Source organism: Colletotrichum chrysophilum (assembly GCF_026319265.1).
Source record: "Colletotrichum chrysophilum strain AFK26 chromosome Unknown scaffold_67, whole genome shotgun sequence".
In the NCBI taxonomy this organism is placed as follows: Eukaryota; Fungi; Ascomycota; class Sordariomycetes; order Glomerellales; family Glomerellaceae; genus Colletotrichum; species Colletotrichum chrysophilum.
The window spans coordinates 101,715-125,400 of NW_026517354.1; the positions used below are offsets into that span (position 1 = coordinate 101,715).

The following is a 23,686-nucleotide window of genomic DNA, read 5'->3' on the forward strand; positions in this document are numbered from 1 at the left end:
ACACGGGCATGGCGTTCAGAGCGATGCGGGACATGGGTATCCATCTCGATTGTAGCCGCCTATCTATCTTCAGCTTTGGTACCCTGACAGTAGAGGACCGTGAAATCAGGCGCCGTCTTTTCTGGTCAGCTTTCACTTGGGATAAGATCATCAGCGTGTCCATGGGGCGTACACCAACCTCCAACGCGCACCAGACAGTCTGGCCAGGTCATGTTCTGGACGATACGGAGGACCACGACATTTGGCAGCCTGAACCATGTGGGAGCTCAGCACTTACTACCTACCCCCCTCACAAATCCTTCACGACCACCACCTTCAAGCACTTCGCCAAGCTGTGCGAGATTATTCAGACCATTATCATGCGGCTCTACGTTGGCAGGCCGAGACATTTAGGCATTGGTCGGTTCATTAACGCTGTGGGCTCAAAGCTGCGGCAGTGGTATGACTGTTTGCCAGTTGACATCAAGATGAATACTAGCAGGCTGCCGGAACGTTGCCCACCGCCGCACATCTTCTCAGTCAAGTACGTATTGTCAAGTTACTCTTTGAAAAGGCAACATCAAAACTGATTGATATTCCGTTCTTCACACAGTTCGCTGTATCGTGCCAGCTGGATCCTCCTCTATCGTATCTTCATCCCTGATGAATTACGGGCCACGAGCGACGCACCACTTAACTTGATCCGAGAGGCTTCAGCAACATGTTCAGCCAAGGCGGAGGAGATGCATCAGCTTTTCAAGCTATATGCTAAGTCATTTGGTCTTAACAACATGACATACACCATGGTATGGAGCATGGTAAGCTAAATCGCATCTTGCTTCCATTACCTTTTGGCCGGTGGCACTTGCTTGTGTCAAGCTGACTCCAGGTGTTCTCATAGTACTCTTCTGCCACAATCAACGCCATTGACTTCCAATCTGATGACCCCATCGTCGCCAAATGTTCTGCTTCTAGACTCAGTATGTCTTTGTACGTTCTACTGCAGATGCCAGGAGCCCAGAGATCGATTGATATCCTCAAGCACCGTCTGCGGCGGTCACGGTGGCCAGGTTCTTCTACTACAGTGGCTATGGAATCCGGCCTCCTAGCACAAGTCAAGCCCAAATTTGGCGCCGCGTCTGTTCCATCTGATTTGGCGACATCGTTCGGCCATTCAGAAACCGCCCAGATGGAAGATTCTAGTTGCGTTACCGGCAACATTCCCTCCTCTTCTTGTGGCTCATACTCGTCCTTGGCCTGCAAACAACAAGGCTACATAGCGGCAACTTCCCAGTTCCTGGAGCCGTCTTTGTCGTCATCGACTACTCATCAGAATGACCAAGATTGCACCACAGGCCCTCTCGCAGAGGACATCGACGATTGGAACATGTTCTGTTTGCCAATCACAGACGACCCGAAGATTGACATGTCAGTCGAATTCACGGGTAACAATCACGCGGATCTTGATCACAATATAATGGCCGTGGCGTCCTGCGTCGAGCCTATCACAGCAGGTGGAAGGCAGGGGTTACCAGAGGCGGGTGAAGTAGAACCGGCCGATGAGCAGCAGGCGGCGTTATTCTAATTTTTTTGAGTCAGACAGTTCATCGCTGGGTGCCCCAGCAATGAAAATGCGAGGAGCCGACTGGAAGCCACAAGGAACTATACGCGTATTCTGGAGGACCCTCGTATGACCCCTCGTTGCCCCACGCCGTCATCCAGCGATTTTCTACCCAACCAGTCTACTTCATAAACCCTCAACTACCTGATTTCTATTACATATCGAGCCTAGGTTTTCCGATCGGGCCGAATATCAGCATGCTCGAGCAGCTCTGTTACCTCATCTATACAGTCCAACCAAATGCAAGATGCACGTCGGCCCTCTCATCCACAACTCCTTGTGATATCACCAGATACCCCACGGGGACAATAACGCGGGGTATGCATCAAGCTTACAACGCTAACCGTCGATCTACCGGGGTATTTCTGCGAGAGCCACTGCAGTGGCTAATGACCTCGGCTTTTACCTTGCAACTGGGATCATTACCTATGAGAAACGCCAGAAATGGGAACGAGTACCAGCCGATGAACTGCCGCAATCAGCTTTTGGGTTGGTCAGTTGAGCTTGGAAGTAAGAAGCAAATTTTCGGCTGTTAATAACAACACGCCCGTCCTACTCACGGCAAAGGGTGGGGATAATACACGACGTCGGTTGTTGATTCCCCGAGAGGCACAGCAACACGGGTTCAACAATCTGCATTAAGGCGGTCCCTCTCATAGCCACGGGTATAAATGGCCGCACAGATCTAATATTCTTGCAGTTGTGTGCGAAGTTTAGCTATGAGATTCTCATCTTACATTAGTCTAGGTGCAATCATCAGCGGTGGCCGCTGAAAGACTTGTAGACATGATCCCGTCGACGAGTCCTACATCAGAGGTCGTTCTTGTCCTTTTGTAAGCGATGCATAAACTTCATTTTTCTTGGGATAACGCTAACAATTACCAAGGGCAAATCTTTGTTTGATCGCTGCACAAAGCGACTACCAATGGCCAGCGTATCGACCTTTGGAGTACGCCACCCCGGTGCCAACACCAACGACAATTTCGACCTTCGCTCCACCCTATTCCCAGCTTTCGAGTCTCATAGACCCTCGCTCAACAACAATTTGGGACTCTTCTGACTCAACGCCAATGGGGATTCGCTGGTGCTGCTCTTCAAATTGAAGGTGCAACCAAGAATGAGGGCCGTGGACCGAGCGCCTGGGAGAACCGTATGCGAGGCAACTTCTCTTCCTCTGGAGAGAACTCAGGACCACCGGATATCGCAACGATGAACTACTACCTCTACAAGCAGGACATCGCTCGTCTCGCAGCCGTCGGTGTGCAATCATACAGCTTCAGCATCTCATGGTCGCGTATAGTCCCTTTCGGCAAAGCCGGGCCGCCGATCAACAAAGAGGCCATCGATCATTACAGCGACCTCATCGATACAGTGATCAGCTACGGGATGAAACCAGTGGTGACATTGTAGCACTTCGACACCCCCGCAACTTTGCAGTCTAACACGTCATTCTTTTCATATGATCATCCGGACTTCATCGACAGCTTCGTCTACTACGCTCAGACTGTGTTGGTCCACTATTCTGACCGTGTCGGCACGTGGTACACCTTCAATGAACCGACCATCGAGCCCAGCATTTCTGGTTCTTGGGTCACCAGCCGATACATCCTGGAAGCACACGCCAAAGTCGTCCGTTGGTACCGGGATGTTGTCAAAGGCGGCGCTCTCTGGAGCGTGAAGTTCGATCTCACCGACACCGGCTTCGCACTTCCACTGGATCCATCGAATGCTTCGGATGTCGCTGCTGCTGTTCGGCGCAACGAGTTCACAGTCGGGTACTTCGCCCGCCCACTGTTCTTGGGTGAGAATCCACCGCCATCGATGATAGATACTGTTGGCGAGAAGGTTCCGACGTACACGGACGAAGAGCTTGAATTCTTCAATGGAACTGCCGACTTATTTGCCTTTGACATTTACACTGCGACATATCATTCCGAGCCAGCAGGAGGCTTCGCCACGTGTGCTGCAGATCCAGAACATGCCCTGTATCCGCAGTGCACAGTCCCCTCCAGAACCAGGGGGTTATGGGAGGCAAATTTCCAGGGAAACCCCGACCGCATTGCCGTAAGTCTCACTGCCAGAAGAAACAAGATGAAATTTCTGCTTACCAGACGAAACGCAGGTGCCGGCTGAGCATGTTCGCGCCATGCTCGGTTTCTGGCAGGCAACGTATCCCACCAAAGGGGGGATTACTATTGCTGAATTCGGTCTGCCTGCATACAAGGCGGCTAACATGTCAACAGAGCATATCCAGAACGACCTCGCCCAGTCCAACTTTTACATGCCAATCCTTGCAGAGGTTTTGAAGGCGATTAACCTCGATGATATTCACGTAAAGGGATTATATGGATGGTCGTTCCTCGACAACTGGGAATGGGGCCAGTACAATGACAAATACGGCGTCCAGGGATTCAACGCTACCACTCAAGAACGGTTCTACAAGAGAGCCATCTTTGACTACGCCGGATTTATCCAGGATCACATGGAGGAGTAACGTAGCACACCAAATTACATGCACATTATCTTCCTAATTTTCGGGCAGTGTTACGTCATTCTTGCCAGCTGGAGCTCTATTGTCTTTGTCGCCTGCGAGGGTGGATATGCCTGATCATGCAGACTCGAAAGATGTTCAATTTGAATCACTTTTCCATCAGACGTCACCTTTATCCTCTGTAATCAAATTTGAAACAGTCTTGAGTAATAAAGATTCAACATTACTTCTAGAGTTTTGCTGGGCAGGCAGTGTCCTTCACCACCTCAATCGCAGTATGCTAAATACTTCAATAAGGACTATAGCAGTAGACAAAACGACGACGGTAAAAGACGACGACTATCCGCGACGTCCTTTAGGCGAGATACTTCAAGATGAAGGGGACAGTCTCAACAACGTCCCAGTCCTCATCCTTCGTCTCGTCGCCGAAGATCTTCAAGCCACGGGCGATGAACTTGTATGTGCCCTCAGGAATAATGGTGCGGTCAGCCAAGAAACCGCCAAAGTTCCAGGTGTATCCAAAGCGGTGAGCATATTCAACAGGCGAGTTGGGGACGGGGCCTAGAGTCGGGTATCCCTGGTGATCGGTCACCTTGAGGGTGGAGTTGGTGACTCCAACAGCAACGAGCTCAGCGTGCAGCTGCGTGGTGCCGACAGTAGGGGTGACAACCATCTTGGGGTAAATGGCGCTGCCAGTAGATCCGGGGCGAGGGATAGTGAAGGTACGGTTGGCAACGACGGGTATGAGGAAGTGGTTGTCGGTTGAGGACAGGTAGACGCCGTTGAGTCCAAGTCCAGGAACCAGGACGGGGGTGTCGTGCATGCTACCGCCAACGCCGAGGTAAGGCACAGAGAGGGTCTCCCCATTGCTGCCCTCAAGAGTGATGTAGCCGCTGTACACAGGCAGAAGAGTGGCGTTCAGTCCAGAGGGAGGGGTAGCTGTGAAGGCAACGTCGGCGCTACCTCCAGCGGGAACTGTGATAGTGTCGACTACGAACTTGATGTCGGCCCACGCGTCGACTGTCGGGGGAGGGGCTCTGGCAACGACGAGCTGGGCCTCGCCGGGGGTAAAAGTGTAAACAGTCGCAGACTTTGCGTGAGCGAGCTTGTACGTAACTGCCTCTGAAGCAGTATTCTTGACGCTGAAAGTGTGCTCTCCAACGAAGTGGTCGGTGTCGTTGAAGGAGATGCCCGTTGACCCAAGAATCGTCGTCGCATGTGCAGCGTCCCAGGCTTGCACTAGACCAGCACCCTGCTGAGCCACAGGAGCCAGAACATCTTCGTGAATTGTAGTTCCGTCGTTCCATGCCTTGGGTTCAGCAGTGGCGGAAATGACGCTGCGAAGTGTCTCCTGGTCCAGGGTGCCACGAACTTGACCAACAAGAGCATACACGGCCGCAACGAACGGGGTACTCATGCTTGTGCCCGGGTTAACCATGTATTGCGACTGATCCCAAATCCATGTAGAAAGAATTCCGCCTCCCGGTGCGGTGAACTGAGGCTTGAGCTGAAGATCCCAGGTTGGGCCGTAGCTAGAGAACGGGCTGGTGTATCCGGCGGTGACGCCGTTGCTGATCGGCTCCGCAAATAGACCGGAGCTGCTAGGAGGGCCGAAAGTGACGGTGATGTTCTCAGAGTTGTTGATCCATTCCCTGGCTTGTCTGGGCATGATCAATCCAGCGCCCAGGATTCCGTCGGTGTAAACATATGGGGGGTAAATTCTGCTGACCTCGTGTTAGCCCTTGACAAATGAATGGGGTACTAGATCGACGCACGATTCGCTTGAGGGAAAGAAGAAGATGTACTTGGCTCCTCTGTCAAGCACATTTTGACCCTGAATATCCGAAGCGCAAGCGTCCATGTTGAGGATTGGAATGGCATCGGTTAAGTCGATGTCTTCAGCAAGAGGCTCGCACGCGGAGTTGTTGGCAGCGCCGGTCCAAACTCTCAGAGTGACGTTCGCAGTGACTGCGGGTGCGCCGGCAGACCAACCGAAAGCATACTCGCCAGTCTCGTTCTTAAAAGTGCCGCGAGTCATCAAGTTGGGAAGAACAGTGTTATCAACGGAGCCAATACCGGCAACAGCCTGGCCAGAGGCAGGGGAAGCCACAGCCCAGACACCCAAGTTGCCAGAGTTGCCGGCCGCAACAACGACGGGAACACCAGCCTCCGCGATGCGGGAGACAGCAACAGCAGCAGCGTCAATGGACCATCCAGAGTCATCGCCAGCAGAGCAGGAGATAACGTCGCTGCCGTCCTCGTACGCCTTGTAGAAAGCGGAAACCAGGATCTCACTGGTTGTGTAGCCGGCGCAACCGCTAACCTTGTAGGCGCCGAGGGTAACATCTGGGGCAGCACCGGTGAAGCCGAGCTCGTTCTCCTGGGCCATGATGATGCCCGCAACGTGGGTTCCGTGGCCCTGGCAGGTATCGAGGGGGTCAGCGTCAGGCTGAGGCGCGTCGGAGCTCTCGACATAGTCGTCGCCCGTCAAGTCCCAGCCATAACCCACTGGGAAACCCTCGCCGAAGCCACCTCCAAGGGCCGGGTGTCTGTAATCAACACCAGTGTCGACAACGCCGACCTTGATTCCCTTGCCGGTAAAACCAGCCTCGCGCAGCTTATCGACCTGCGTCATGACATGGGTGCTGTAGGTGTCCTTGGCAGCCTCCTCACGGCGGTTTTTGATGGAGCGGAGGAGTGCCTCGCCGGTCGCGGTGCCGTTGCGGCCGACGGAGCTCGGGTTTGGCTTCGGCATCTGAATCTTGCGCACCGGCCAGACGCCCTTGACGCTGAGCTTGCCGGCAATCTTGCCGACCGTGACGTGGGGCTCTTCGTCATCCTCAACGCGGATAGACGCGCCGTTGAAGAGACGGTACTTCAGGTCCAAGCGGGGCACAACAGAGAGGCCATCGGATCGGAGCTCATCCAAGAGTCCCGCGGAGTCGGCCTCGCCGTCGAATTCGACGATGTACGCGCCTTTAACGAAGGCATCCTCGTCAATCTGAGGAGCCGCGGGCTCGGCGTCAGCTGCTGCGACGCATGCCGTAGAGGCCAACAGGCCGAGTGCCAGGGAGGCGACGTTAGAGTAGAACCTCATGGCGGTGGTTGACGCTGGATTTCAAACGAGTGACCGGCGGTGACCAAACACCAGACATGATTGATCGAACGCATCTTGAGCAGATATATAAAAATCGACTCATTCTCAGCGTCAATCGCGCACATAGCGAATGCAATGATGAGATTTCTGGCATGAGTTGAACACGAGAAATTGGGACCTTCCCGTTTGGTACCCGAAATTGCCGGTGCTGGGGGCGACAGGCGATCTTCGGCTCGGCTGCTGCGACTCTGCTGTTCTTGACCATCGCCAAGGCGGCAAACCGCTTCGCTTTCGGTCCTGTCGTTCCTGTTTGTTAAATCGGCCGAGATATTCCGGAGCCACGCCTCATCGTTACTGCAGCCGTCCAGAGTTGACATGATAGAAAATGCTGGCCCTCAGCTCTGCCTTGAAAGGCGCGTTTTGGCGACCGCGTCGGTCGACAGCCGAAGTTAAGGTCGTGGGGCCGCGGTCGTATTCGAAGATCAGGGGTGGGCCGGTACGAGCTTGGGGCACGTCATGCGCAGTGTGAAAGCACCAAAGCATCTATATCCCGGTCGTGTTGATATGCTTAAACAGCTTCACGAGGGGCGCCATCGCCGATGAGGCAGGAGGTTGTCGAATTAAGCAGAGGTGTGGGGGATGGTGTGAGGGCCGATCATGCCCAATTGTGCTCGAAGGTGATAAACATGCAGCAACGATTAGAGCTTAGCTGTCAGCAGTCTACAGACGGAACTTTTGTTATTTCCGGCTTCGCGAAAACGACGGCCTCTAGCATTTCCGTGGCGATAACCGTCCGGGTCAAAAGAGTCACAATTCAAAAAAGATGGAAGATAGCACAACCTGGTTTCGATCCAGGGACCTCTGGGTTATGAGCCCAGCGCTCTACCCCTGAGCTATTGTGCTTTCGTAATTGGGTGATTGTGGATATGGTTCCACACTGCCGCCACGGATTATCGGGTCTCATGAAGAGCTAGAGATTAGAGGAAAGCCCACACATATTAGTTTAAGCGATGGACAACAGATTATCCAAGGACGAGCGCGTGATATACTCGTGGCTTTACAAATTTTATCCGTCTGAGGCCCCTTTTCTGCACCTTTAGGCAAGTTGCGAAAGTTTCAGGTATTATTCTCATATTTAGAGAGTTGAAAATGATCAATATGACGCTTCATAGGTAGCTTCACGAGGGTCTTGACTGAGGGACGAGCCCGGTAATTTCGGTACATTCGGCTTCACCCGGTCTCCGTCTCCGCCATATTCGGATCGCTTGCCGTGAGTGTCATGGACTTTCTTGCCGAAGTTCGGTCTTCGAAACCAGCCATCATCAACGTACCTTGTCGGCACCCCGATATGGTAGCGTGCCAAACCAGCTGATTGAAGATGGGATGAGTGACGCCAAACTTGCCGATCACATTATCAGTTGACATAATGACACATGTCTGGTCGGAAAAGAAATCGTGTGTCTCGCAAGGAGTTTGTGATTGATTCAGGAGGTTATCTAACTCATTTCGTCTTCCATATCTCTGCTCTGTTACACCTAACCATGTAGGCCATCAGAAGTAATATTCTGCTCGCTAATATCAGTGACAGGCTTTCAGACTCAAACACGTTCTTACCTTTTAGACGAGTCTAAGCCATGGGGGATGTTCATTCTCGGCAGGAAGAAATCAGCTGACCCATGTGCTGCCGACTCCGCCGGGCTTCCATGTAGAGCGGGACGGGTCCGGAGCAACACACGGAGGCCCTTCCGTCAATTTCACCGGAAGTCGCCGACTTCCTTTCGATTTGCAAACGACCCCCGATAACCTTCAGTTGCGACAAGTGAGAAAACCATGTCCAATAAGTTCACTGCATGAACTTTTTCGTCGGTGCCGACAGACGGATGTCGGGTACGCTGCCTAAGATACATTCTTCCGGAGTTTTCAGTGAGCATCGACAGTGTTTATGTGCCTAACGACATCTTCCGTGTTTACGATATGCATGACGGACACGTTATGAGCCACCTGTTGACAGATGTCCCCGCGAGATCGCTTTGAAATGGTTTCAAGCCACATGCAAACTGATTTCAACATAACCGTGTACCCGGGCCAGTCCATCCCGCTTGCTGCCGTTCGAATAGCATGACACTTTAAATCAATTTCAACTAGATGAACTATCCGAAGTGGATATTGCTCACCGCTGTACGTCTACCTCGGTCGCATCGCGGTCTACCCGGCGATATCTCTAGGTAAAGTGCCCTTTTCATGCCATCGTCGTTGGTGTGGCATGATCAATGGGCAAGCTCCGGAACGGGTGTGGTTGACTTGACCGCCTACGTTCCCGTGTGAGACTCCGTCGGCGGCTTCTTGTAGCATCCGCGGATGCCGGAAACCATAAAGTCGGACCATCTTGTGTCCTTGACCATACTGAGCTAGCGGGACTGTTTTTGCCTTTCGGCTGGGCCCAGGTACCGAGCTGAAGTAGAGATAGCGTCGTTTCGAAGCCGCCTCGACATCACGACGGGAAGAAACATATTTCGGATATGACTAGAAAGTGCTGACCATACCGAGAGAATCGTTCGAGAAGCCTGCACCCCGCACTGAAGTTGACACACGAAACGAACGGGGATAGAGGGGGAAACATAATCCACTCAAGGTCTAGACCGGGTGTTCGCGAGCGACATCTTTCAGAGTTGGCAGTGACAAGACCTCCAGCGGATGCTACAATGCGCAAGTGAACCAGGTTCAGGCACTTGCAAGTTTTTTCCTCTGCTGTTTTCAAACTTGTTTGCTGGTTTCGCAGGCTGCAGATTGCAGTTTGCATGAAGCTCATTGACCTCCAGATCGTCCCAAGGAGTTCAGATGCCAAGACCATAGTTGGAGATACGTCCACATCACAAAATTTGACCCCCCGTCGACAAATTTCATGCAGTAATTACATGACTGCTTCTGTTTTCAACTCAATTCAGACGACCTCTCTTTTTTTTTGGTGACAAACACACGGATATGTGATATATGTGTGCGAACAGACATGGCAATGAACAATCCCGTCTTCATAAAAGGAGGCTGAGTGCTGACGTGAGTCTGCTTGTGCAACCAGGCCGGGCTGCGCGCGGACGATGCACACGTCGCAAACTCTCCATTTTGACTCGACGCTAGAAAGCACGTTCATCGCGACAAGTTCCGAATCTAGGTAGCTTACGGAGGGCGCGCTGCACCCGCGACTTAGCATGCTCGATTGCTCGTTTCTCGTGTAGTTAATAGGATGTGTGCCGACCCAGTCATGAGTTCGTGTCTTGCAAGAGCAGACAGCTTGGCGCAACATTTGTGTCTCAAGATGAACGCCTTTACTCAAGAATGCGATTCGACCTGCAGATTTCGAGTCATCAGCTTGTGGTAATTGAGTTGCTGTGGGGATTGAATGAAACACTTGCACTTCTGACAAGTCGGCAGAAACAACGACAAGACTTTTAAATCTTCAATAGCCGTGCAAACTTGTACCTCCAGTCTCTATGGCATATGAACTCCTGCATGATATTGCATTGTGGGGGATATTATCTTGGTGAACCGTCCACCCAAAAAATGCGAATTTCGCAAATTGGCCGTGGGGTTGAAGCGACTGGAAGCAGACCGGCATGCGAGGCGGATGCGAGATGGGAAAATGCAAAGTTCGTCCAACTTGTTGAGTCCGGTGGCACGAAGGTTCACCCCGAAGAGGAACCAGTCCGACTACTCGCTGACCCGGACCCGGGAAAGGAGTGTGAGGAGACCTAGGCACTGCCAGAGTCAACTCCGTGGAACCACCGCAACTTGGCCCCGGCCTCCGGAAAACAAGCCCCCGAAACCATGAGGCTCTCCTGAACTCGTGGGAACTCAGAACTCGGATCAAGATGCCGTTAAGCTCTTTCGCCATCGATAACGGGCACCAAGCTCGATGGTTGTAGCAGATATTCTGCTGATTTAGACTCGCAGACCTTTTCGATGCTAGCGTCCCGTTGGACAGAAACAAGTTGCCGGGTTGAATTCGTCCCGGGTGCAACGCTATTCCGCTTGGGACATGATGCGGCCATTTCAAATAGAACTCGTTGCAAAATCTGTTAAGAGACTTCTCTTATGGAGATTGGTGTAATCAGATCTAATCTAAGAGGACGCGATCTATCTTCAGTTAGTGACATGATAAAAGAGAGGACTTGATCAAGTGCCGTACGCAGCTCGGCCATCTGAAAAGTGACTGCAAGTCATTGAACCCCTTCCTCACTGTGTCATTTACACGAACCTCTGAGGTTCGCGCACGAGCATCGTGATGATGGTGTCGTGGACGGGGAGGGCGGCTTGGCGGAGTTCGGCAGCGCAAGGGTGAGGCGCTCGCGAACGGGCGTCGCGCATTTGTGGAGAATCACCAAAGCGGCAACGCAAAGACCTTTTCCTGCTGCAGGAACGTGAGCTTCTTTGAGGCAGTTTGGCAGTTTTGGCATGCTGGGTCAGCCTGCGGGCGTCCTGAGGCCGTTGGAGTTGCATCTGGGGGCTGCTACGAGATCCCTTGATACCAGATTGTCTCCTGTCGATCCTCTTCCTGTTCCTGATGAGAGTGCTGCGGCTGCAGGTGCAGGTAAAAACGCTGCCGGTGCAGATGCTGACGCTTACATCGATGGGCAGATCGGGCGCACGTGGGGAGAAGCCGATAGAGCGCGCCATTGCTCCCACTAGGAAGAAAAGGGCAAAGGCCGGCGCTGGCTCCAGCTTTAGTTCAAGGCACGACCCGAGCTTTAGAAGACAGCGACCTGGATCTGAAGTAGACACGTTCTCGCGTTTGAGCAGGATTTACGGAGTGTTCGGCAATTGCGACTTGATTCGTCAATAGGGCGCCCGCGAGAAAAACAAGTCGGAGACGGGCTGTTCTGACGTACGGAGTCTTTTCCGAGGGCGAGTGGTCAGGATGAGCAGCGCCCAGTCCGGCACGTGTCAGGTTCATTCAATCAGGCCGAAGACATGACATACTTGCTTTGGCCAGAAGATGTTCTTTTTCCCCGGGGAAGACAACATGACAAGGCAGTTGACGCCGGTCCAGAACCCCGTTGGGTCTCCGGAGGCTTGTCCCTGTCCATCGGTTACTCTAAATGACTGGGGACAGCGGAATTGGAGACACTAGGGGCAGAAGAACCGCGGCCGTGGGAGAGAAAACACAAGAGTCATTCCAGGGACGTCATTCCGCTCGCCTGTAACATGTCAGTTTTGAGCGAGGCGGCGCAACTTCCTCCCGAAAACAGCCCTACCAGGTAGTCCGGTTCTGTCGGCTAAGCATCGTTCCGTACCGCTTGGGTGCACAAATCTGACTGAGGCACCTCATTGTGATCGATGTGCGTGTGTGCGGCCCCTCTTTTGGTGTGAATGGATGTGTAAGTGGGAGAGAAAAGATGGTGTGTTAGGCCAATGCATGTTGGTTGCAGTCCACGTGCGCCAAGCCAGAAACAGGTTTCAAGATTATGTATCGAAACAAACTCCTCGAGAGTATAATAGTTCGTCCCGGACGCACGCCAGGACATCATTTAGCTCCTCGGAATTATGCCTTGCTGACCCGTTTGGTTCTACATTGTTAATAACCCTTTTCTTCCCAGCCTTTCGTAGGCTTTGGTTTTGCAGATCGCCCTTTCTCACAACAAATCTTGGAGGACTGTAGCAACACGCAATGCATCTAGAATCGTCCGTCGCGGCCGCCGCGATGCTGCTTGCCGGCTTCTCGGCAGCGGCCCCACTCGAACGCCGGGCTTTCAGTGCCGAGCTCCCGACCAGCCCCGAACAGATTCGCGTTGTCGAACAAGAAGCTCGCGGGTCTCTGCCCAACTCTGCGCCGCCACCGAAGTTGGAGCCAAGCAGTTTGACAGCTTTCCAGCTCATTCAGTTCAACGAGCAGTTCGAAGTCGCCTTTTTCTCGTCCATGCTGGAGAATGTTACTCAGGGAGGACCTGGCTGGGAAACAACGGAGAAGGACAAGCTTATGGATGCGCTGAAAGTTGTTGTTGCTGTATGTCCCCCGCTCTCAGCTGGCTTTTCGCATGGTCACTAACCCATTCACAGCAAGAGAAGCTTCATGCACTTGACGCCAAGGGTGTGTTGGACCATTTCAAAGCGTTCTCGCCGGCACCTTGCCAGTATCAGTTCCCTACCAACAGTCTCAAGGAAGCCGTCGCTTTGGCTGAGACGTTTACCTCGGTGGTGCTGGGTACCCTCCAAGATGCGACACAGCTTCTCGCAAAGAATGGCGACTCGGGCCCAGTCCGTGCCGTGACATCCGTCATCGGCCAGGAAGGCGAACAGAACGGGTTCTATCGCAGCATCTTAGCCCGTGCGCCCTCGTCGCAACCTTTCCTTACGACTTCAATCGCCCCGTTCGCCTTCTCCGCTCTTCAGTCTTTCGTCGTCAAGGATTCTTGCCCGTTCAAGATGTCGTCGATCGAAATCCCAACCTTTGCGCCCCTGAACGTCATGCAGATGGCAAATGGAGGCGAGATTGAGGCGAAGGACCAAATGCTCTCCATGAAGGTTGACTTGCGAGAGGTTGTCACTGCTGGACGCTTCCTCGGCAAGGACCCCGGTGGTCTCTTCGTCACCTACCTCAACGGCCAGAACGTCCCTCTCAGTGTTCCTGTCAAGAATGGACAATGGACCGGTTCCAGCATCGAATTCCAAGCCGACTTCCCCTTCGAGAAGAACAGTATGTGGGGATTGACCATCGCGGCGCTGACGTTTGAGGGTAACTTCAAAAATGCGGACGATATCGCGAAGGCTACGCTTGCGGGTCCAGGTCTGATCCAGGTCAACAAGTGACAGATAACAGAGAGTTTCTGTGTTTTTTTTTATTCAAGGCATAATATGGGAAAGCGATGTGTAGAAGATTTGGAAGATATCCCAAGCTTGGGAGTTTTTGGCGTTCTCAACAGCATAGACTAACTAGCCTTCACTTCTAGCAAATAATTCTCGTTACCATACTGCGCCCATTCTTCCCAAGCTCAGAATGACACTTGAGTGGCGGTCAGTGATGGCGACAGGGGCCATTGGCCAAGTCGCGGACGTCGCAAATCTTGATCCGAACATTCAAGACCTCTGCCTGCAGGCGGTTTAAACCGGCAAACCGGGCATGCAATACAACAGCATCCGTAGCGCCAGCTGGGATTGGCTGTGCGGTGTTGGTGTCCATCTCCGTTGCCGACTGTATGTTCTTCACCGTCCTACTCAATATTACCAACAGACTTTTCGCTGCGCGATGACGCTACTGTGAATGTGTTCGAAAGATGAGATGATGAGCCCCTTTCCATCCACGGATGCCCCTTCCGACACATTTCGACTCAACACAGGACCCGAATAGGAAATGCTTGGTCCTGCCCGGTTCGTCCGCTCGCGCCGCCGAATACGACAATTAGCTCATATGATTAAGTCGTCCGACCATTCTTCCTGCGCTGCTTCTGCACATGCAACATTGTCACATTCTGTTCTCATTCTCCAGCAGTATTCCGACTCGCACAAGGAATCCGAAGTTGCATGTGGTCTAGAATCTTTCCGAGGGCATGACAGATCCTGACGATCAACAATTTGGCGATCTCTTATCATGACCACTAAGATCGACGGCTTGGCGCAACCGTCAGAAAAGACAACAAGAACGCGAAAGCGATTCCCTGCCCAGGAAACAGCACAGGTCCTAGTGCACGGAGTGGGCCTGTCACATACTTCGTCTCAGATGGTACCAAAACTTCGGATTCAAGGGTGTCTTTGATAGTTCGGACGTTTCTCAAAGCGCACTTGACGGAGCTATCAAACAGGATAGCCTTGCAAAATTTCACAATCAAGGCCATTCTTCGCTTCTCCGAGGGACAGTCGGTAAACCATATTCCCGAACGGGCCAAGCCAGGAACCGATACCCTAGCTTCCCCAGAAGCTAGATCTGTGGCGAAAAAGCTTGATTCTTTAATCGATATAATGACTTCAGAACTTCGATGGATGAACTCTATAATTTGACAGTCATTTGTGTACTCCCGCGGATTCTTTCCCGTCCCCGCGCGGGATTGAGGGAGAGCACCCGGTGGTGGGAGCACGAGGATGAAGCCGACGGAAAATGACAAAATATCAGGCGATTTATCTCTGTCGAGATGAGGGGAAGAGGCGAAATGATCGCCAAAACTTCCGAGTGGGTGTGGAATCTCATCATACCTCGGATCTCAGACGACGTCGGGAGCATGTGTCGAGACGAGTTAGTTGCCGAGAAGACACCTACCAACGGTTATCTCTCGAATCAGGGGCATGCCGAATCCTCTTTGGGCAACTGAGGGGTCTTGGAAGGTTGTCAAGACGGCGCATCCCCCACGGAAGCTTCCTCGATGGTCGCGTCCAACGAGATACGATTCGTGGCCAGGGATTGAGTCATTTTCAGTCGGCGGTTTGGCGGGAAACGCTGGTCTGTGTCCACTTCACTTGGCAGTAAGCTTATTAAGAACTCAATTCTGGCGTCGGAGTCTAGACCGGCATATCACTCTTTCTTTCCGGAAGTCAGGGGTGAGACAACAGGGATTGGCACCTTGTGTCACGACCTCCCACCGGTGGCCGAATCGTTAAAATCGTCTTAGATCTCAAGTTGAACACGCACCTCTGACAGGGCAATTTGAGGTATATGCGTGCAAGAAATGAGTTCTATGCCACTAAGAAACTCCAATGCGCGAGTCAAGCTTGTATGACTTCAGGACCACGGCGATAGTCTGGAGAATTCGTACAGCCTATTGCTTGACATTCTTGAGCCCCACATGACCTCCTTTGCCTGCGCAATGGCAATAAAATGCGCTTTGAGACTTATATCATAATCACGTAGGAACTGGTAGGCGATAAGAACATTGGAAGAACAAATTATACTCCCTACTTGCCAGCGCATTCAACCGGCAGCTATGAATGTAGACTTCAAGTCATCAAGCTATCCACATTACCACTGACGTGTTATGCCTACTGTACGGAATTCCTTTTCAACTCCCGTAGGACGACAACAAGAGTGATGACGGGCAAGACCTTTGCTTGAAAATCAATATCTTTTGTCAAAGTGAGAAATTTCATCGTTGTCCCCGCAGCTCGGGGGTCAAAGCATTCTTCAACACCGCGTTCCGTGAGCGTGCTTGCGAGCTTGAGATAGAGAGAGAACCCAAGCAACCGAAATAGTAACTTTCCAGAAGCATGTCCAGACATAGAGCTCGGGTTTTAAACACTCCGAAGTACATTTATTCGCTATATCCGTTGGTTGTGAGGACCTGTGATGCGTGCTACCAAGCACCAAATGCTCAAATAGTAGGAATGATGCCTTAGGTGGTACAATGTCTTGCCATACCTTGGACCAAGAAAGCACCATCTGATTTCCATATCTAGGGAGACGCCCAGAAATTGACCCAAGTGGGGGGGCCTTGATGAGTAAAAATGTCTCTGAGGAGCCAATGAACTTTGATGAAGGTATGCTGGAAAAACATGTCTTTGAACATTTGACTGACTATCCCGTGTTAAAACTCACGAACAACACCCTAGACGCGTTTGTCAATGAGAAGAGGCCCTCTTCACGTAAGAGTGTTAGCCCGGGCACTTCGTTACCGCGATGCATCGCGGTGCAAGTGCCGGCGCGCCGAATCCCCCGGTTCACTCGGCTCCGGGTTCCCCGTCAGCGTACCGGGGGTAATAACCTTAAATGGCTTACACGGCAGCGATCAGCCCTCAACCATGTTCAAGAATGGCCACGGGCCCGTCTTGGGATCCGCTGAAAGCTGACTTGAAATATCGCAAGCTTGATTTTTCCCCGCGGTACCACATCTTGGCTTGATCGTGTTCGGTCTTGGTAGTCATGCCACTCTGCTTTGCCTGACTGACTGCCGCTCGAATGAACAGATCGTGAGCTGCACTTTTGCGGGGTGCCCCTGAGTTCCCCGCGCTCGTAGCTCGGAAACAGCGCCGAATGCGACTCCAGCCTCTGCATTCAATCCGTCTTAAGCGCTCGGCTAGTGCTACACCGAATTTCTTCACGACCGCCTAATCCACTTGCAGCACACAAGCCGTGGTTGGCTCTGCATGATAGACGTCATGTGCGTTTTTGCAAATATCGCCAAGACATCATCAACTCCAGGGTTGAATGGTACATACAAATACATCATGAAAGGCCGATGACTTTTTTCCCGTGGTCTGTTGCTGGATGTCGTAGTGTGGCTTGGTCTTCTTGAATTGAAGCTTTCTCACAGCTCAATTGAGTTAACATGCGTTCGTTCGGTTTTGCCCTTGCCACGGCCTTGTCCGTAGGCACCGCCAATGCTGCCCTTAGTATCGTTCCCGGAGCCACCTGGACGGCTGTAAGTTATCTATGGATCCGCCTGCTAATGGCACCAAAGTTGACCATTTTCAGACGAACACCGGAGAGCATGTTCAAGCCCATGGTAACGGAATCATGTAAGCTGATCCTTCAACATTGATCATCATTGACACTTACACCATTTAGTGAGGAAAATGGTGTCTACTACATGATTGGCGAAGAAAAGACCGACGGATCGGCTTTCCAAGCTGTCAACTGTTACTCGTCCACGAACCTCGTTGAGTGGAGCTTTGAGGGGCGACTTATCTCTCGTACCGAAGAAGCAGGTGACCTGGGACCCAACCGCATCATTGAGCGTCCCAAGGTCATTAAGAACGATAGCACGGGGAAGTATGTTTTGTATCTTCACATCGACTCTTCAGACTACAAGGATGCACGTGTGGGCGTCGGAATCGGCGACTCTGTCTGTGGAGAGTATGAGTATCTCCGAAGCTTCCGCCCCCTGGGCTTCCAGAGCCGCGACATCGGAGTTTACAAGGATGATGACGGCAAGGCTTATCTCCTGAGTGAGGATGTAAGAGAACTCCAATCTCCCCGAAGAAAGACGAAGTTGTGCTGATGCATGGGCAGCGCGAGTACGGAACCCGCATCATCAAGCTCACCGATGATTACCTTGACGTCGAAGAGGTTACTTTCGGCTGGGAGTACTTTGCTGAGTCACCCGCCTTGGTCAAGAGGAACGGAATCTACTACATCTTCGGATCTCATCTCACTGGCTGGAACCCCAACGATAATGTAAGCTACCGCGCTGATGAAGAACACAAGAGTGGTAGCTGACTCTCTCATTAGGTTTACAGCTATGCTGAGTCTCTTTCTGGCCCATGGTCCAACTGGACGGAATTTGCACCCGTAGGATCCAACACATTCAGCAGCCAGGTCAGCTACGTTTTGCCATTGGGCAACGACAAGGCAGTTTACATGGGAGACCGCTGGCACTCGACCAACTTGGCGGCAAGCACCTACATCTGGTTGCCCTTGAACTTCGATGGAACCACAGTTACCCTTGACTGGCATGATTCCTGGACTTTGGACGTCGCCGCAGGCACCTGGTCTGAGGCGAAGCCTACCATTGAGCTGGAGGGCGAAGCCGCCGAGCTGTCCAATGGTGCTCGTGCGGTTGACTGTTCTCAGTGCAGTGGCAGTTCAGCCGCTGGATACCTTGGCGGAGACGATGATGGCACGGCTATCTTCAACTTTGACTCAGCTGCCGCAGACCGTGTTACTCTCGTGGTCAAGCACAAGAATGGAGACACTAGCTCTCGCCATGCTGCTGTCTCGGTAAACGGCGAGGAGCAGAGCGTGGCCTTCTTGGCTACCAATCAACACCCCGACAGAGCTGGCAGCAGCGTCATTCATGCTGATCTGAAGGAGGGAGCGAACACGGTTACGTTCTCCAGGTCGGAGGGTTGGGGCCCCGACGTTGATCAGTTGATTGTCCCTCAGTTGTGAGATGGTCATTACCTTAGTACTCAGTACGATTTAAATAAAGAGCTGTATCAGTTAGAAATGTGCTGCGACCTTGTATTACATGATGTGTACTACTCCTTGGGCTCTACCCATTGCGCGCGCCATTGTCCCTCTTTGCTCTCGTCGCGATAGGCTGGAGTGTCAGGGCGACTGACAAATTTTATATTTTAGCCGAACTCACATAGGCTCTCTTGAACTTATCTACAGTTCGATAATGGGTGAGTACTTAGGAGAAGTCCTAAAATCCCCAAGATGACAAACACACTGGGGGTATCCAATGGCGGGAACGTGAACGCCGACATTTGTTTCTGGACTATCTGAACAATGTTCCTAATACTGGATTATTTGACTGATTGTGCTCTCCTAATGGGCTTACATTTTACATCTTTCTATTCTTCCTATTCTAACAACATTGAATGAACGCCGTAGTGTCTGTTTGAGGAATGGAACATGGTCAAAGCCAGATAGTAGCGAATTAGGATAGTTTGCTTCTAAATGAATTTGGGGACGGCTCAACTTGTCATCATGCCCTCGTACCACACCGCCAACGAGGTCCCGAGGTGCATTCGCCAAAGATGTCTTGCATTACGCATTGGCACGTACTGCAACAATACTCAACCGGAAAATTTCTCGCAGGCGTCCCGACCCGCGCCATGCGAACTAGTCCTAATTCCCTCGTTCTCTTGAACATGATTCGCAATTCAATGGCGTAGGCATATTTGTCTGACGGGAGTCGATATTTTCCGCTGGCTCAAATTTCCATTGCCGTTATTGATGGAGCCCACTGCCCGGTGTGCTAAACTACCCAGCCAAGTTTCTAGCACAGCCTGCCTAGCTCAGGACATCCACTCCCGCTATTACTGCTCAACTGACGGAAGTTGGCATTTTTTTACGAGCGCTCTGATCATTATTCGGCGGGTGTCCGCAGGCACCCTTGTGATGCTTCGTTGAGCTCCGCCTCCTGGTTGTTGAGTCGTAGGTGGATCTAAATTGGGAACAATGTAGTGCCGGGGACTTAACGTAAAGCTTATCTCCCCGGCCTAACACCCCGATCCTATGTCCCCGACCTAAATGCAACGACTGTCGCCCTTCACTTAACACACGCGCTGTCCTGGATCACATTAAGAGACGCTTGCGTACTGCTAGTGAAGCTGGCATATTCGCGTGACTCCAAGTAAGCTTCGTGGCTTCTTCGTTTGATTCGCGTGATTCTAGGCCTGGCATTCTACTTCGTCATCCCCACCTTACCGATGCGACCACTCGACTACTAGACGTGCGATCGCATTTGCTTCTCTCAAAGTTGTTTGTTTCCGAGGGACATGGAAGTCGAGAATGATGTGGATAACAATTCGCGGTCGATTCATCAACATGATTTAGTGTCGAGCCTCACCTCCTAACTTGCCGGCTAGTATTTGTTACTCACGAATTCATGTGATTCGTTAGCTTGTGGTGCTCTTTCGATGTAACTACGATCGACATCGAATTTTCTACGAGACAGCTCGCTTCTCTAGGAGCCCCGCCTCCCCGGTGCGCCATTGCCGGGTCCCACCTGCCGTGCTACCGTCCCGGTTGGCACCGCAGCGGAAGTCAGGGGCTACAAGACCCATGACACGCGTCGCGATCTGCCGGCCAAGGCGAAAAAGGGCGAAAATTTAGACTTATTGCTTGATATTGAGTGTGCTTTGCCTGGGCGATTCTCGGTTTCGGTTTCCGGGGCTTGAAAACACGGATTACAAACGAGCCAAGGAACGGTTGCGAGCAAAGCGTTATCAGCACAGGTCAATGTGAGGCTTAGTTACCCACTGCGCAAGAAGCTCAATTAGTGGGTATTCAGATCTTACAATCATTACGCGTGATAATATGTGGTTGTTGTATTTTCTATGACATGAGGACAAAGAAAATGTAAGACAATTCGTATACTATGTACATTGAAGAGCACAGAAACCGCGCTCGACTTCTCCATGTTTGGCCAAGTGACCCGAGGTTTTCATGATAAACGGCTCCAAGGTCTCTAGTTGACATACTCAGCGCAAACAACATCGCCCCTGATTTCCATGATATCAGCAATGGTGACGTCAGGAACCAAGTTCTGGATGAAGAGGACGTGGTTGAGCGTTGTGACATTGCCATTATCACCATTGTAGTCCGTGAGCTCACTACCGGGGGCAGAAAGGCCAGCCATGTCAAGGATCGACTGGTCGGGAATATTCTGACCACTGATGTCGGTCAAACGCGCGGTCAAGTTGGCCTCCTGCCACTGCCACCACACGCGGTTCAAGTAAGCGTGGTGGAGGTAGAAGAGCGGGTCTCCGTTGCTCTCGATAGGGTCGCTCATCTGTTTAGCGCAAAGTAACGCGTCAGCAACTTTACCCGAAGTTCTATTTCGACGGCATATGGGCAAGGGTGTGGGAGTTATCTTACCAGGCCACCGACTGCGCCGTGTCCAGCGCCATGAGGAGAGCCGTTGTAGCATTGCCATGCCTCGTCGTACGATGTTTTGTTGAAACATTCAACAAGGTTGTCGCTGTTTGCTGTGTCAAGGTCGTCTTGGTTGAGCTTTCGTTGGAGGCAGTAGGTGTTGTTGCTGCTGGCGGTTTTCATGTGCAGAGTGAGGTTCGCAAAGGGTCCGTCGGCGATGCAGCCGTCATCTGAATCACGGTCAGACCCAATCAAAGTTGATAGACCCACTCGGCCGAGTCTCACCTCCTTGACCATCACCTCCAAATCCGTAGACAGGGTCGAAGATGGACGACTGGTTGAGCGGGGCGGTCTCCAGATCAGTAAGCTCATCCCAGTATGGGTGGGCGCCGGTGTAGCTGCATTCGGTTTGCAGCAGCATCTCATGAGCACGGACGAAATACCGATGCCAGGGCAAGAAATGGCCCACGTAATGGATGTAGTTGCCCTGATAGATGTGGGTGTAGTGCAGTTCGTCCCAAAGGTTTTGAGCCCCTGCAACCCCCGCACGTGGGGGGCGACTGATGAGGCAGAGCTCAGCCTCTATGTAAGCTGACAAACAATTTGTCAATGGTTGATGAGCCAGAGTTTGCCCAGTAGACTTACAGGTTTTCTCATCGCTGGTGAGAACGTTCCTTCAGAAGATTTCAGCATAAGCCAAGCTCTGTGGATGATCAATGGGACACTCACCATGACTTTCTTTAATTCTGGGTACACGTCCCGTTGCGCTTTGCCAGGGGCCCAGCTGCAGCCGATGAGACTGCAAAGAGGCCAAAGATGGTAGATTGAGCCAGGGAAATCTTCATGGCGTTCGAAAATGAGTGCGAGAATAACAGAATGAGCGACGTAGAGTGGTTCGATGTGCAGAATCAGGAGTATTGGAGGGTAACACCGGATGATTATTGCAAAGCTTGGGACGACAAAGACCTTGTATGCTCCTATATAGAAACTTTTCCTCCGCAAGGACTGACCTCCTTTTCCATGACAGGACTTTTAAATCCGCCCAGCTTGTGACAGGGAGGGGTTGAATGACAGCAGTTGTCAAGAGTGGCAACGTTACGGCGAGCCTCACCGGAACGTAATGGCCCTCCCTGCTGCGGAGACAACTTACGCAACCTCGCCAGGGGATTGATGTTCCACAAGGCTAGCATGCTCAGCTTAGATTAGGCTTAGAAGATGGGGCAATGCGGCTTTCAGTTGAGCGTACGAATATGAACAACATGTTGGTCGGAAAATTTGCCAGTCTCGGAAAACTTACCTGTTCTGCTAAAGCTGCCACCTTACTTCTCTCTTCACTCCATGCTGGTTCTTTTCCAACAAATATCTACAAAAGGACATTCCCGTCCTTTTGGTTTTAATGAAAACTTTGAAAAATGTAGGGAGCTCATGGAAATAGTCCAAGCAAAAAAGGGTGTGCCAAGGGGCTGCCAGGGGAACTCGGCAGACGTGCAGTAAAAGCGGCGCGGTTCGCAGATAGTGACCTATGTGGATACCCAAGGAGCAAGGATCAATGCTCGCAGCAAAGGGGTCGTCATGACGGTCATATTGAGGCTCATTGGACGATCACGTCTCACAGGGGTGCTTATAGCCAAGAAGGTCTGTCCGTACGTGACAAGGCTGTTTATAATCGGCTACTCTTAGTCCTTGAATCTCCTGAGGACTAACGAGCGTTCTATCTATACGAATGCAACAAGCGTCTGCTCTTGCACAGACCGCTCTGTACGGAAAACCACTCCATAGCTACCTTAATGGTGCATCTAGTTCACCGTGCTACCTTCAGGTCACAGTTCCACTGACGGGGGTGAGAGTCAGGAGGAAAAATGAGTTGAACATCGCAAGTCCTTGTGATATGCATAATCGTCTCTATTTACGGACGCAAAATAATGTTTGTGGGGAGGGGTCAGTGACTGACGGCCCATCTTCTTTACGACGTCAATTATCTGGGCATGCTCAGTGCGTACAGCCCGATGGCTGGGTGAAGTGATAGTAACGGTGATAAGGCTTCTGTTTAAGCTGAAGTAGCAAGGAACACGTAATCTGTCTTATGCCGCAAGGCTCTAGCTGTGATGTCGCTTAGTATCGTGATAATGGCGGCAAGGAGATGTCTTGATGGAGTACGTCAACTCTTGTCAGGAGGCTCCGGTCGACTGCATAGTCACAACGATAGTGATGCAATGCGCGGTCTCGCCTTTGCCGGTTTGGCGCGTCTGTGAGCGACAG

The 23,686-nt window shown here is 51.9% G+C and overlaps 5 protein-coding genes and 1 non-coding gene across 6 annotated transcripts; 3 read left to right on the forward strand and 3 right to left on the reverse strand.

Moving 5' to 3' along the window:
• Nucleotides 1–2,809: 2,809 nt before the first annotated feature.
• COL26b_007986 (uncharacterized protein) lies at nucleotides 2,810–4,094 on the forward strand (the record flags this gene model as incomplete). Its single annotated transcript, XM_053180764.1, has 3 exons — nucleotides 2,810–2,971; nucleotides 3,038–3,664; nucleotides 3,723–4,094. The coding sequence occupies 3 exons, from the start codon at nucleotides 2,810–2,812 to the stop codon at nucleotides 4,092–4,094; spliced, it is 1,161 nt and encodes a 386-aa protein (XP_053035286.1).
• Nucleotides 4,095–4,446: 352 nt separating this feature from the next.
• On the reverse strand, nucleotides 4,447–7,188 carry COL26b_007987 (uncharacterized protein; the record flags this gene model as incomplete). Its single annotated transcript, XM_053180765.1, has 2 exons — nucleotides 4,447–5,815; nucleotides 5,867–7,188. 2 exons carry the CDS (start codon nucleotides 7,186–7,188, stop codon nucleotides 4,447–4,449), a joined length of 2,691 nt encoding a protein of 896 aa, XP_053035287.1.
• An 831-nt stretch (nucleotides 7,189–8,019) lies between these two features.
• COL26b_007988 lies at nucleotides 8,020–8,091 on the reverse strand. Its single transcript has one exon. It is a non-coding gene; the product is annotated as a tRNA-Met (tRNA).
• Nucleotides 8,092–12,850: 4,759 nt separating this feature from the next.
• Nucleotides 12,851–13,989, forward strand: COL26b_007989 (uncharacterized protein; the record flags this gene model as incomplete). Its single annotated transcript, XM_053180766.1, has 2 exons — nucleotides 12,851–13,186; nucleotides 13,240–13,989. The coding sequence occupies 2 exons, from the start codon at nucleotides 12,851–12,853 to the stop codon at nucleotides 13,987–13,989; spliced, it is 1,086 nt and encodes a 361-aa protein (XP_053035288.1).
• A 3,440-nt stretch (nucleotides 13,990–17,429) lies between these two features.
• COL26b_007990 (uncharacterized protein) lies at nucleotides 17,430–18,991 on the forward strand (the record flags this gene model as incomplete). Its single annotated transcript, XM_053180767.1, has 5 exons — nucleotides 17,430–17,522; nucleotides 17,576–17,619; nucleotides 17,669–18,056; nucleotides 18,113–18,277; nucleotides 18,332–18,991. 5 exons carry the CDS (start codon nucleotides 17,430–17,432, stop codon nucleotides 18,989–18,991), a joined length of 1,350 nt encoding a protein of 449 aa, XP_053035289.1.
• A 2,029-nt stretch (nucleotides 18,992–21,020) lies between these two features.
• COL26b_007991 (uncharacterized protein) lies at nucleotides 21,021–21,848 on the reverse strand (the record flags this gene model as incomplete). The annotated part of the gene is made up of 3 exons (XM_053180768.1): nucleotides 21,021–21,344; nucleotides 21,431–21,657; nucleotides 21,713–21,848. 3 exons carry the CDS (start codon nucleotides 21,846–21,848, stop codon nucleotides 21,021–21,023), a joined length of 687 nt encoding a protein of 228 aa, XP_053035290.1.
• Nucleotides 21,849–23,686: the final 1,838 nt, after the last annotated feature.